The sequence below is a fragment of the Anarhichas minor genome, unplaced genomic scaffold (genome assembly GCF_050575085.1).
Source record: "Anarhichas minor isolate MPS153535 unplaced genomic scaffold, ASM5057508v1 ptg000045l, whole genome shotgun sequence".
In the NCBI taxonomy this organism is placed as follows: Eukaryota; Metazoa; Chordata; class Actinopteri; order Perciformes; family Anarhichadidae; genus Anarhichas; species Anarhichas minor.
This window is the reverse complement of record NW_027466491.1, coordinates 8,363,964-8,378,525: the sequence shown is the minus strand read 5'-3', so window position 1 is coordinate 8,378,525 and position 14,562 is coordinate 8,363,964. Positions and strand designations below refer to the sequence as shown.

General features: G+C 42.3%; 1 protein-coding gene across 2 annotated transcripts in view; it reads right to left on the bottom strand.

The window, feature by feature from the left end:
• The window catches only part of LOC142971185 (ankyrin repeat- and BTB/POZ domain-containing protein 3-A), a 130,077-nt gene that overhangs the window by 6,210 nt on the left and 109,305 nt on the right, over positions 1–14,562 (bottom strand). The window contains exons 4-12 of one of the 2 annotated variants that reach the window (XM_076111833.1): positions 11,761–11,913; positions 9,858–10,023; positions 7,881–7,970; positions 5,907–6,008; positions 5,059–5,152; positions 3,336–3,471; positions 1,843–2,075; positions 380–558; positions 27–132 (exon numbers count right to left, since the gene is read on the bottom strand). In XM_076111833.1, the coding sequence (XP_075967948.1) occupies positions 27–132; positions 380–558; positions 1,843–2,075; positions 3,336–3,471; positions 5,059–5,152; positions 5,907–6,008; positions 7,881–7,970; positions 9,858–10,023; positions 11,761–11,913 (1,259 nt within the window). The remainder of the gene's footprint in view (positions 1–26; positions 133–379; positions 559–1,842; positions 2,076–3,335; positions 3,472–5,058; positions 5,153–5,906; positions 6,009–7,880; positions 7,971–9,857; positions 10,024–11,760; positions 11,914–14,562) is intronic. The other variant, XM_076111834.1, reaches the window with a different exon arrangement.

Below are 14,562 nucleotides of genomic sequence, written 5' to 3'. Positions count from 1 at the left end.
TCCCTATTTTTAACTCGCTCTCTTACCTAAGCGCGAGGTCTGCTTCTTCTTGATCTCTGTCAGCTTAGGGATGGGGAAGGGCCCGTAGCACTGGGTGAAAATGACTGACAGCTGCTGGCTTATCACCTCATTCTGCAAACAGACACCAACACAAGTGAGGACAGAAACTTTAAACAGATTATAAAGTTTTCTGAGCTAAAATCGTATGCAAATGTATGGTAATATAGTGTGGAGTGCAACTAAATATATGTAAAATATGAGCGTTAATGTGACCCTAGCACACGAGCTAGTATTCCCAGCAAAACAGGCCTTTACTTTGTCTGATGTTTCTCTAACAAGCACTTTGTTTACATGCACATGAAAAGAAAGCCCCGGTGACCTTGCTGGTTCGGAGGATCTGGAACATGAGCGGCAGGCCGTGCGTGATGAGCTCCTCCGTGTACTCCTCCTCCTGGATGCAGCTGAAGTCTTTGAGCAGGCCCTGGATCAGCGGCCGGCGGTGCTGCATGAAGCAGGTGCGCAGGGACTCGAGCCAGGTGTGCAGCGTCCAGGGAACGCCTGGGAACAACACCACACGCCCACAGTGAATACACACAAAGCTGAGTCGGAGCGGATTCAAGGGGGCGACAGAACCGACCATGTTTCCATCACTTTGTGGCGTTTGTGTCGAGTTGAAGGGCGATTGATTGCGTGGTGACAGTCGGGAGGCTCCGGCGGGAATATAAAGACAGCACGTGAATACAATTAAAGAATGTCCTGTTAAAAAAAATGGCTGTAATGTTCTGCAACAATAGGATGAGCGGCGGATGACGTGTGTGTGAGATTAACATAAAAAATGACATGACAGTGGAGGCTTTGTGTATCAGCAGCTCTGCTGAAATGAGTACTTGATTAATGGAGTCGAAAGTTAATCAATTTTTGTGAGAGATTAATCTTTCATCAAGCAAAAGTTGCTGATTCCAGCTTTTCAAATTTGAGTATTTGCTGCTTTTTTTATGTTATTATGTTACATAACAGCATCAATTTGTTATTTTTGAGTTTTGGGTTCTTGGTCGGACAACACAAGCTATTTAAAGATGTCCCCTCGGGCTCTGGGAGCTTGTGATGGGCATTTTTCTCTATTTTCTTTGATTGAAAGTTCATTCTTGACCTTGGAAACCGGAGTTCACAAAACAATCTCATCACAAATACCATTTAGAGGCTGCAGCCAGAAGATGGTTAGCACGAAGACTGGAAGCAGGGGGACACAGTCGAGCTTTGACCGTACTTCAGTGGAGACACGGACACTTATATATTCATTACAGACATTCATATATTCACACGTTCTACACACGAGCAGGAAGAGGAGTTGTTTGTTTGTTGTATTTGGCTGATCAACATGAAAATAGAAAAAAGAAGAGTGTCATGCAGTGTCGCTCTGGTCTGGTCTTGGTCTCCATCCCTAAAAGTCCTGGTCTTGTCATAGTCTAGATACACTCTGGTCTTGGTCATGTCTCGGTTTAGGTAGTCTTAACTACAACTACTAAATGGCACTTGTGGTGAGATTGTTTTGTCAGTCAATTAATCCTAATTGAATCCTGATCAAATGCTACATTCGGCCAAATAAAGGTTCACAATGAGGTGAAAGCTGATGATCTTGTACAGAGTGACCACTGCACCCGACATATTATCGGCCTATTATCGGACCGTTTCATGGTTGGATGAGTGGCGGTGATTGCTGAGAGTGTGTACAGGACAGCACAGGACAGGACAGGCACACAGCATGAGCACATCTCCAGGACAGCTGGAAGCACCAGAGAGCGATGCACGTGTGCCAGTGAAGCATGTATTAGTAAATCTGACCTAAGCTGCGGATGTCTATGGTGATGTCCACATGGCCGTGCTCTGCACTATGGTACATGGCCTCTCTCAGGGCCCTCAGTTTGGCCTTTCCTGTTCGCAGCGTCCCTCCGCCGTTGGCCTGCGGCGCCAAACTCTTCTCCCCGGGATCCGTACTCTCGGCCAGGATCTCCTCCAGGGACAGCACGTCCCCCTTTTCCTGCTCCGACTGAGACATGAGCTTCCGAAACACGTTCCTGGAGTGGAAGAGGTAGGAAATAAAACCCAAACAGAGATTAAAGGAACGCAGAGAGGGATAAGACACAGTGACAGATTGTTTCATGGTCAGGGCAAGCTGCGGGGAGAGGATGAGAAAACTGCAAAACACCGAGCATGGCCTGAGGTCACAGACTGGAAAACGCTTCTAATTTAAGCTCACACGTCCCGTGTTAACTCCACATTAAGCCCATCCAGCTCTCGAGCTCTGATGGCACTCAAAATATCCCCATGGACTTATAATCAAGCACAATCGCTCCGTAGAGTCAAAACACATGAAGCTGAAACTGATTACCTTTAGCAGACAGTGAAAAAAAACAACATTTGTTCGAGTCGGCAGATTCATACCGCAACATTTCAGCAACAGAATGATGCAGAACGTAACGTATACAGTGAGATGACAGCCTGATGATGCATCACTGCCACCGTCTGCTTTAGTGGGGAGGTGAGAAGTCCTACGCGACATCATATCCTGTTTGGGAGATTGTTTGATCACGGATGACAAGTTGGTGGGAGGTTCACGGCCGTCACTTTGAAGCTGTCGGTAGAATGTTGTTTGATCTCCTACAAAAGCCACCACTCTTTTTTGATTTGGGAGACTGGCTGCTTTCTTCCCATTCAGCTACAAGATCGTTAGTGAGGTCCAGCGCTGACGCACAGTCACATTTCAGCTCATCACAAAAGGTGCGTAGATCAGTCAAGTTCCTTTACACCCCATTGTGAAAGTTTCTTTCAGGACCTGGCTTTTTGTACGTGGGGTATTCATTCATGGGGAAACAGGCGGCACATAGTTGGAAGCGCAGCATTGTTTAAAATAGCAGCGCTTAAAGGTGCAAGATCCAAGATTGGGAGCATTTTGATTTCCTCTCGCTGCAGCATTATCATGACTCTATAATTGATTGTCTTAATGATGCTGCATTGTGTTGTTGGCTTACCATTCCACTTCCTGACAGCTCCCTCTGCTCTGACTGTTAACGGGCTTTATCTTACTCAGCTGCGGTGGAAATGATGTATGTCAAACTGGAGCCGTAAGTGGCGCTGAATCGACTGCAGCAGCTTATCGTCGCCTGCTGTCTGACGGGGAGATATCTGCCTCTCACATGCTGCAGGATTCCGTGAGAGGCAGGTAGACCAGGGCCCAGTGTGTAAATGGATCAATACTGTGGTAATGGATATATCTCTGCTGACTGGCACCTGTGTGTGTGTGTGTGTGTGTGTGTGTGTGTGCTTGCCTGTATTACCTGTGGCCGTGTGCTGCTGCCAGGCTGAATGAGTTCATGTCTCCCAGCGGGGCAGAGGAGATGCCGTTCCGACACATGGTCCCGATCATGGGGTCGGCCCCTCTCTCCAGCAGCAAACTCACCAGCTCAAAGTTACCTGACCAGGATGACACGCGAAGCACACGTTTAGGGTGAATGCACTAAACTACAGCTTACTTTTCATGCTTTGCAACCATCTATGTTGACGAGTGGTGGAATGTTGCTAATTAATTAAAGTATTATACTTAAAGAGACATTTTATATAAATATATATATATATATATATATTATATATATATATATATATTCATCTGATAGCTACTTTGCTTATTAAGAATTCACCAGAGGTGAAATGTAACTAAATACATCTACTCAAGTATTGTACAATTTTTACTTGAATATTTACATTTAATGCTACTTCATACATTTATTTGTCATTAATAGTTACTTTTTAAAAATGAAAAAAACAAAATGATGTGTCCCATATAGCCTACATTATAATGAGGGACTACTTTATGTTTGAGTGCATACACGACAAGGTGCGTATTGATCTGTATGTGTTGTAAAGTTTGGATTGAACAAGTAAAGAACGATACTAACTTAGTTCCCTTCTCCAGAGTTGTTAATAATAACTTGTTGTTGTGTAAAAAAGGTAATGGAGTATTTCTACAGCGTGGATTCTTATATAAGTAACGGATCTGAATACCAGCACTAATGTTAAAGTGCACAACAACAAAACACAAAGCATCAAAATTCCTTTTCACATTCACCGAATTCCACATGGTCGCCGTCGGTTAAATGAGACGACGGCAGCAGTGAGATCTGCTCTTCTGGGGACAAAAACAACTCAAAACTAATCCCTGATGCGATCAGCCAAGCATCGCGAACAGGAAATACTGTCGGCACCAGCTTAAAAGTAGTTTAAACACTTCACTGCTCATTTGAAATCAGCTGATACTTGCGTTGCCTCCTCAAGCGTGTACATCCTTATAAAGTTAATGTAACAGTACAATAAAACAGGCAGGAGCCTCAACCTGCATACAATTATTCTCTCATTGCTATTCATTAACTAAATTTGCTCTGGGATTGTAGTCTTTATTTAATCTGCATTATTTATTATGGATGTTAATAGCATTCATTATCCAGCATCACATAACAGTGTTGCAGCCCTGGCTTTGGGGACAGGTAGTAGGAGTAAGTCCAGGGAGTGAAGACAATAACGTCCCATACAGAGGTAGATGGAAGCGCTCCCAGGATGACCTTATAAAAATATGGCCGTCTACCCGAGCACACAAAGAGTGGCATGAATCTTCTCATCTAACTCTCGGGGGGAAAAAAGCAAATGTTCCTCCCCAAATGTCAAACTATTCCTTTAGATGCACATTCAGTGCTGCTTTGACAGATGAGTCCAGTCAGTTTAATTTTGACTGAATAAAACGACATGCTGCAGGTTCTTTTATACGTGGCTGCACAACCACACGGCAACAACACAATCATGAGCAGCATTTAAAATGTAGTGCATTCTCGAATCTCAGATAGTAATTAAAAGGTGATGAATTAATTAGATGATTAAAGCAGAGTGCTTTCTGGTGAGCTTAGAATGAAGCCCGTCATGACTAATGGCCCTTATACGGGTCAAATATGAACGACCGGACTCTAAACGTGAAGAGAAATCCACATATCTGCTGCTTGTGTGTGTGATTACCTGCAGCAGAGGCCAGCTGAAGCGGGGTCTCCGTGTAGTTCTCCGCCCCATCCTGCAGGGCGCCCTCCACGTTCGCTCTGTTATCCAGCAACAACTGTGGCGGAGATGGAGGGAGGTGGAAAAGGAAGGGAGGGAGGGAGGAAGGGAGGGGGAAAACAAACCAGGGGGGGGGGGGGGGGGGCGAGGGGGAGACGGTGTGTTACACTCAGGTTTGGCAACAGGGGAAGCCTCAACTGTTGGAAACCTGAACCCCCTCAGTTAGAGATTGTCCTCGCTCACACACTTCCTCATTAGCTTCTTCTTGTTGCTGACGACTTGCCTGAGCTGAGAAATGGATTCTTTTTCAATACCCCCCCCCCCCCCAAAAAAACCCTCTGATTGCGGTAGTGCAGATGAATAATTTAGAAAAATCCTGAGGGTGACGCTGTTCATCAGGCTTTCAGCCGGTGTCAGCTCATACAATAACTACCGCAACAGAATTTATTATATATTAGATGATGAACAAAACACTGAAATTTGGCATCCCTGCAGCTGTGTATCAGGCTGGCTGAGCTCTGTGTCGTTAGCCTCCGGAGGCTTCTCCCTGCTGCTGTCGGACAAATCCTTAAGTTGTGGAGGAAACCAGGAGGCTAGATCACTCATCTACACATCTCTTAGTAGCATATATTATTAAAAACAGAGTTCTCCTTGACCAACTCCTCTCCAAATAATTACTGCACATATAGGATTAAGGAGGAGCAATTAAAACGACATATGGCATTATTATCATCATTATATCCTCATTTTGGTGCAAAGGTCAGGGGGGCAAGGGCCACAGGTTAATGGTTACAGGTCATAAACGTCACTACCTGCACGACAGGCACGTGTCCGTGTAACACGGCGAAAGTGAGTGGCGTCCCATGGCGCGTTTCAGGGTAAACTGAGGGGTGCTTGTTTACTGTGCTTGGCACCTGGGAAGTCATAGGTGAAGGTTCAGGGAGAGAGATATACAGCCATTAACATTCACAGCTCAGGGCGGGGAGATGAAGGGGGGGTGGGGAGGCGGGGGAGGGGGAGCGAGAAGCAGTATGCAGGAGGAGAAGTGTAAGCAAAGGGAGGGCGGGTTGGCAGAAGGAGATTTTCCTCTTGAGTTTCACAGAAAATCCTGAGCAGCTTGACTTCTATTCGTCATGTCAATCCTCAGCCTTTAGAGCGTGTGTCCGCCCGGGCACGGCTCTCTGACCAGCGCTCTGTGCTATCTGCCTAGCTCCAACTCTTCAACGGCGTTTCATTTCAAAGCGGAATGAAACCGGAGAGGACATACACCACATTGGCAAAGACCACGAACGCAGTCGAGGCGGTTGGTAATGACTCAGCAGCGTCAGAGTGAAATGATGATGTCGTTCTGGGATCTCTAATAAAGTGGCTGCGTCACAGACTAAATTACAGAAATGGTTCCTAAATGTCGCCTGGAGGAGGACCGTCTTTACGACAGACGTTTAATGTAATGTCACATTTCAATTGAGCGCTGATGCTAAACAACAGTGGGACTGTTAGTGTTATTGTGTTCACACTAATGAATTATTAACTAGTTCTTAATTTAAGCAACATCATTTTACTTAACCGCTCACCCAAATTACAATCAAGAAGTTGTCTTTTCTCATGTACTTGCCCTGCAGATAGTTTTTGTTTTATATGTTGAGGTTTTTGAGATTTCAGTGGAGGTGATTGGAAATTCATTTAAAGTACCGTTTCATATCCCACAGACTTCGCTCAGGACAGTTTCCACCAGTACGTATACTGTTGAATGCGGTATGCATTCAACTGGGACATACTACCTCGTAGGGCTGCCCCCTCTTAGTCGAATAGCCAATGAATCAGTCGTTTTGGCCTTAGTCGACAAACGTCAGTTATTCTTTTATGTGTTTTTCATGCTAAATGACTTATTTACCATAAACTTCAGAACAAATCTCAGAAAAGTCAGAAAAAGCCTTCTGCACAATGCGACCAGATGCAGTACATTCTCTTATTTTAAAAAGTTAAAAGTAGAAAGTTGTCCACTTCTTATGACAGCTTGTAGAGACACTGATGAATAGGTTTCTTTGTAATTTGGGTGAACTGATTAAAAACACGTCACAGTGGACTCCCAGATGATTTACACATTTAGAGTCAACGCACTGAACACAGACACCAGACCGATGGAGCAATCACAACAACCAACAATGGGGTCACTATGGTGGAGGAGAGTCCATGAAACATTTCTACTCTTGAGTACGATTAAAGCAGCTACAAACACACACAAACACACAGACACACACACAAACAAAGGACACACAGCGGAGACAGAATGAGATTTACAATATTAAAGTTTCACTGATTACTTTCACTGTTCTTCGTTAAACACAAGTGCAATGAAGTTCGTGCTTGGTGTACAGTCTATGGTAGCAGATTACACTAAGTGCACACACTTGTGCAACAGTGATGCGGTTTAAAGCAACTTGCTGCTGGAAGTCTACAATGTAAAATGTAATGAAGTAACTGTCTGCACTGAGGGAGCATCGGTGGATTATTGTTCTATATCACTGTTACTGTGCAAATGATCCTCCTTTATTGCTCATCAGTGCACTTCATGTAATAAGCTGCCAGGAGAACAGAGAGCATGCCGACAGCAGGTGAGACAATGAGGACAGAGGGGAGGGGGGGGGGGGGGGAGAGCAACACAAAGTGGGTTCATCGTTTTCACAGAACAAATGTAAATGAACATTTTGGACAAAAGAACAACAACAAAAATGTGGATTTAACGTGACATTTTGACGGAGTGACGGTGTCTCGTGAACACTGACCTCGCTGTTGATGTCGGCTCCGGCGTCGAGCAGCATCTGAACCATGGCCTCGTCACCGCGCACGCAGGCGTACATGAGAGGGGTCATTCCCTGTGGGAGGGAGGGAGGGAGGAGGTTACAGGGTTCCTACGATGCACTTTAGTACAGAGGAAAGGTGATGAACTCTATGTCTTTCTCAGCCAATCACAATCATTCAGCCTTTATTCAGCAGCTCTTTGGATTTTAACAGTTGCGTAGCGCCTCTAAATTGTGATTACGAATGCCCACACTTGTACTATGACCATTTTATGCTACAATACTTTAAACTACTCCAATTGATGTACTTGTACTTTTAACTTTTACTATTAACACTGCATACATTTGGATTAACTTACTACCTTAACGACTAACATCCACAAATACTATGAAATGTGTGAAGTATGAAGCATTTTTATCAGCAGTGACCTGTCAATCACCTTGTAGCCCCGCCCTAAAGCACATCCGGCTTCATGGTCTATTTGACTCTAAATTACCATCATTTACTAAATGAACATCATGCTGTATTGACGAAGACTTGAAACTAGAGATTGAGCCCATAAACTCATGTTTACAATGTTTACTGAGGTAATAAATCAAGAGAGAAGTAGAGTCATTTTCTCATAGACTTCTATACACCCAGAGGAGTCGCCCCCTGGTGGACACTAGAGAGAATGCAGGTTTAAGACTCTTCTCACCAACAGCTGTGCTCTTTAGTTCTATAGGATATTTATATTAAAAGCAGGCGGCGCGTTCCTCACGTTTATCACCCTGGACGAGCTTCCGTAACACTTCAATCATGTGTCTGATCCGGGACAAACAAGCCTTTTATGACGCGTTCACAACACACCAAAGCACTTTATGTGGAAGACCGATCTCCCTTCGTGGTGATTCATTATTAAATATTTCCCGGACACCGATCTACTTAATCAACTGACAGCTAAAGGAGCGATAGATGGCGGACCCTGATGATCATTGTGATGAGTTCAAATGCTTCTCATCCGTGATGGCAGCTTTCATTTTATTGCTCCTGTACCGCCGTCTGGGCCCCTGCACCATTTAGCAGCAAGTGAATAAAAAGTCTGTATGTCACCACAGCTTGTTATTTAGGTGAGGAGTGAGGCGGAAAAGTGTCAGTCAATACAATTTGTTATACTCCTAAGGACCTGTAAATACTGAAACATATGAATGTGGTATGAATCAACCTGCCAGGAGCTGTGGATGAAATGAAACCTGTACTTTTTCTAAAATACAGGTTTATGCTAGAAACAAAAGTTTGCTTTGTACAAACATAAATCCTGAATATCGAGACCTGCCAGGCACAGCTTTGTGACCAAGGAAAAAAAACAGACTGCACTATTAGCTTCCACTTAGCAGAGCGAGGAATAACCAATATTTCCATTGACTGGAGAAGGTAGAAAATCCCTAATGACATTAACACTTGGATGCAGAAAGATATCGACCTAAACGCTCAGTCCAGGAAAAGTGTTGCGGTATCAAATGCACCATTAAGTCACTCCTTTCTTCTTCTGTATTTGGATAAATGCACAGCTACTACCAGTCTTTTTATTTAACAAAAATAGCAGTATTCAGATCTGTATTTGGATTCATACTGCAAGTTGTATATATTTTAGAATAATCGTGAGTCTTTGTTCATGCGACAAATATTACAGTGAATACTCAGAGTGTGTCCATATCTGTGCATATTCGCATTCTGTATTTGTACTCTTATAAACATCCTTATACGCAGACACAAAGACAACATTTTCTTGTAAATTATGTTAGAAATTTGCACCGCGGCATAAGAATCAAGCACATTGCATGACTCATAGGGAGCAGCTTGTGCCCAGTATGAGAGAACTGGGACGGACTGCCAGGTTATACTTGTTAGAAATGAATTGTGTTCAACTCTTCACTATTTCTGTGTAGGAGTGTGATGTCATTATGAAGGTAACCTGTCACCTGTTCGCTCATGCTGTTGATGCCGTCGGGCCCCAGCAGGTTCACGGCCTGCTTGACGAGGTCCGTCCGTCCGCAGTTCAGCATCCTGAAGCCCAGATCCTGCAGGAACTTGGCCTCTGTGGAGGCGGCGTCCAGCTTCCTGGTGGCACAGAAACAATCCTCCGCTCTGCAGGTGGACACAGCAGATCCATTACTGTGATTAAGTGGGAGCTTATCTGAGAAATGGATTTTGTGATCAGCGGATAAACATCTCCATTGCACACTGAAGCAGAGCCACTCTGCTGTTCACAACTTTAACCCTTTAATTTATAATATTTACTGCGACTTTACAAGTTTATTACAAGCATTGGGGCTGTTTGAATTCAAAGTCATTTCACTTTTCACATTTGTCAACATGTCACTTTTCTCTGCTTGCGCCGAGTTCTCTAATTTCCTCCTTTCCTAAAGCAGCTTTCCTCCAGGTGAGGCTTTTGCTGCGACTCATTATTACTCACTCATGTCTTAATCCAATCTGTGAGCCGCTGTCACAGCTGACGTTTCCACGAGGTGGCAGAGGAGCCGATTGATGATGTTTTGTCAAATGTTACGCGACAATTATAGCTGACATATGTAAAGAGATGTTAATTGGCAATTCACACCTCGCAGTGTTTTATTTATTATTTCTCTGCTGGCGTTCGAGATGTGATGCGACTCTTAACCCACTGACACCAACACGACGCTGCAGACTGAGCTGCCGTGTGACAAACACTGTGCATGGCTACGTGATGGGTGTGTTTGTGAAGGAGGGAAGATAGAAGGGGAGAAACAGGGCAGAAACAGGGGAGAAACAGGGGAGACTATAGTGAGACAGAAACTAGAAAAGAGAAGATTCATCCCCAAGTCTTGAAGCTAGCAGACTAGTTGCTGCTGTCCATTCAAAGAGGGACAAACACACTTCATTTAGTCACTTTGAAGTTAGACATTGCAGTTTAACAAGAGTCTATAGCCATGCTTTGAGCTCAATGCTAGCATCAGCATGCTAACACACTCACAATGAGAATGCTAACCTGCTTGTATTTAGCAGACATGATGTAAATCATCTGAGTTTAGCATGCTAACATTTGCTAATTAGCACTAAACAGCTGAGGCTGATGGGAATGCCATTAGTTGTGCAGCTGTGTGGTCACAAACCAAAGCAGTGGATCTGATGGTGGCGCGAGATGAAAAGAGATTTGACTAAAAAACACAAATGTAGCTTTTATATCTCAATGGGAATATCCTGTAAAATAAAGGTAACCATAATAAAAACTAAATCAAATGTCATGGCGACATGCCCTTCTATCGTAATGATCGAAGGACGGACTGATCTCAAATAGTGCCAGGAAGTGGCAATTTACTGATGATATAAGACTACATCAAAGAGCCACAACAACCACAACCTAGAAAAGAAGCACACACACACACACACACACACACACACACACACACACACACACACACACACACAGTTTTATTATTGTTGGAAGAGTAGTTGCTAGCTTGGTAGTGGCTAATAGGGATCCAAAATGAAATACAATTTAATAAATTAAATTAAATTAAATCAAATTAAATTAAATAATAAATAGAAAAAATGAGTTCCAGGTCAACAGAGGGCTTTAGGTACACACTATTATTAGACTATATTAAAGGGGGAATTGAGGATTTAAAAATATTTGCACAAAGCTGGACCTTTGAATGCCTTGAGAGATTTCTGAGTTGAGCTACTGGTTTAAGGGCAAAAGTTTATGATGATTAAAACTTCCAGAAGCAAGAAGGACTCACTCCTTCTTCACTCACTGAGGTTTATCTGAACCAGTGAGATTATTTCCCTCAAGAGCAGCTTGCCTGCTGCAGTGAAACTCTGTCACAAGCATCATATCCTTACTTTATTTGTCTTGGTTCACAGTCCACCCCGGGCAGCAGCAGCCTGGCGGCCTGCCTCACGTCGTCGCTGTCCACAGAGAAGCTTCGTCGATGCTCAGTGTGGGCCACCGCCACCCGGATCCACTCCATCAGCGGAGGCAGTACCAGGAACGGCCTGCAGGGGGACAAAAGTTCGTTTTGCGCACATGAAATGTGCATTATCTCACTCTGGACTCGTCACATACGGATGATTGGTCAGGACCCTTTAGCGTCACTTTTTAACACACTGGGTATCAATTTTCCACATGCAAGGTATAAACGCGGTAACACGGTTAACATTCAAACAAAACTACTTGGTCAGGTTGAAGTAAAGCTATAAAATAAGTATGTTTGTTACTTTCTTATTTTATCTATGTTACGTACATCGAGTAAGTTAAGTACATTACAAAGTAAAAGTACTACTTAACTTATGTGTGAGCTATATAGGTCATTATAAAACATGAAAAAAGTTAATATAAACACGTGTAGAAATGTAGATACACAGAGTGTTATAGGCCATATCAATATATAGTATCATGATTAATGTGACCTATGTATGATGAAATATGAACTAATCCTTTAAAACACACGTCTGCTCTCTTCTCTTTTCACATAAAATCACTTAATAGAGACCCAACACTGATAGCACACACACACACTTTCTAATTAAAGATGCCTTTAACTGAAAAAGCAGCTACACCAAATCAATATTTATAATTTATAACTCAGATAGCGCAGAACAAATAGAGATCTAGATGCTGCAACCTCCCTAAACGCTGTTATTACCTTCTTTAATCAAAATCAGTAATGAGTCCTTCCTAGCTGACATGTTCATGTTTCATCATTTATTTCCAGGACTAGTGTGTGTGTGTGTGTGTGTGTGTGGATATATTCTCTAATCACACAACGTCTAACACACACATGCTTATGTTGTTCTGTCTGTTATTTATCTTTTCCCCCCACAATGCAACAGAAGCACAATTCAGGTCAGTCATTCATCAGACATTTGACCTCTTTACGTCACGTCACAGGCAGAATGAGCTGCTGTGCTTTACAGAAAAGATAAATATATGAAATTTTACATGCACAACTTTCTAACTTCATGTTTTCTAAGAAAAAAAAGAACACATTAAAGAAATAATTGGAGGGAAATACAGTTATTTGTTTCTTAATAGATTGATATGGCTGTGCGTTAAGTGTCGTGTTATGAGGCGATTTTACATTATTTTATCCATATATTGTAAATAATTGACTGTTTGCTAACGCCTTACTTGTTGCTAAGCTCGTCAAGCTTTCTATTCTCGCACGCCACATATGCTAAAACCTTTCTTGTCTGTAACCGTACATTTTTCCGGCTGAAATAACAATTTGTTGTTGAGAACTAGCGACTAAGCTAATAAGCTACAACACAATCTGATCAGCAGCTGAAATGTAGCTTTGTTTTGTTAGATGGCAGCACAGTATCTCCAGAGTAAGATGACAGCTATTGAGCTGCCACAATCAAACCTGGGACATATTACGTTTGGGCAACGCTAATCATACAATTTGACAAGCTTTCATGTTTTTATAAGAGAATAAATAACTCTGTGAAAAAAGGTCCAAGGTGACTGTTTAATCATGACATTTCTCTTTGTCAGTGAAGTGCTTCTCCAGTGCATTGTTGGTGTTCTCGGACATTCATTCAGTCACACTGGCTTCATACCACAATGGGAGCACTCAGACAACCCAGAGAAAAACAAACTACAAAGAAAATCCAAACAGTAAAATTGGTCATCATTCTGCTAACACAGATAACACCCGTAAGAAATAATTTATTTATGTCCAAGAGGGCTTGGTTCCCTGAGCTAAAGCTAATGCATACTTCATTCAGCCTTGTATGCAGGAAAATGGGACTGAACACATTTATTCAAATACTCGTTGTCCAATAATATAAAACACATCTTATCAAATATATTTTAATGATTTTTTTTTATGATTTCACGTTAGCTAAAATTATTAATGTTGAATTTTTGTAACATTGTGAAAGCTCTATGAACAACTGCAGGATATGATTTAGGGGGAACGTAAAATCACAAATGACCAATTTGCGTGTATATATAGTTATCTATCAAATATAAAATCAATTTATCATCATCTGTTTTCTTGTTTCTTTAAAAAGAAAAATTGATCACAAAACGGAAATGATAAACTTTGTTGTTTTCATGAACTTGATGGAGTTCATAGATCATAATTATTGTTACATTGAGTCCATCCACTGGCAGTGTGCCTTCAGTACATCCTCCTCTATTATAATAATCGTCCTCATAAAGACTGCCCTTTTCTCTACTCTGTAAAAGGGAACGAATGACAAAAAGAACAGCCTTGGTATATGTGGCTTGTACAGTCTTTTTGCAATCCCTGGCACTTAGCACGTCATTGTTAGATAGGAAAAGACCTTTCACTCGCTTCAGCAGATACTAAGCACGATTATTTCCCCCATTTGTACTTAACCATATGAATATGGCCTTTTTACGAACCATTAAAGTTACCTTTAGCAACAAATGTACTTATTACACGTCATTGTTAGATAGGAAAAGACCTTTCACTCGCTTCAGCAGATACTAAGCACGATTATTTCCCCCATTTGTACTTAACCATATGAATATGGCCTTTTTACGAACCATTAAAGTTACCTTTAGCAACAAATGTACTTATTATACAATAAATATGAATTATAGTAGCGCTAGGAATAATTCTGTTTAGATGTCATTAAGACAGAGTTTCCTTTCAGGCTTTTAAAACCATC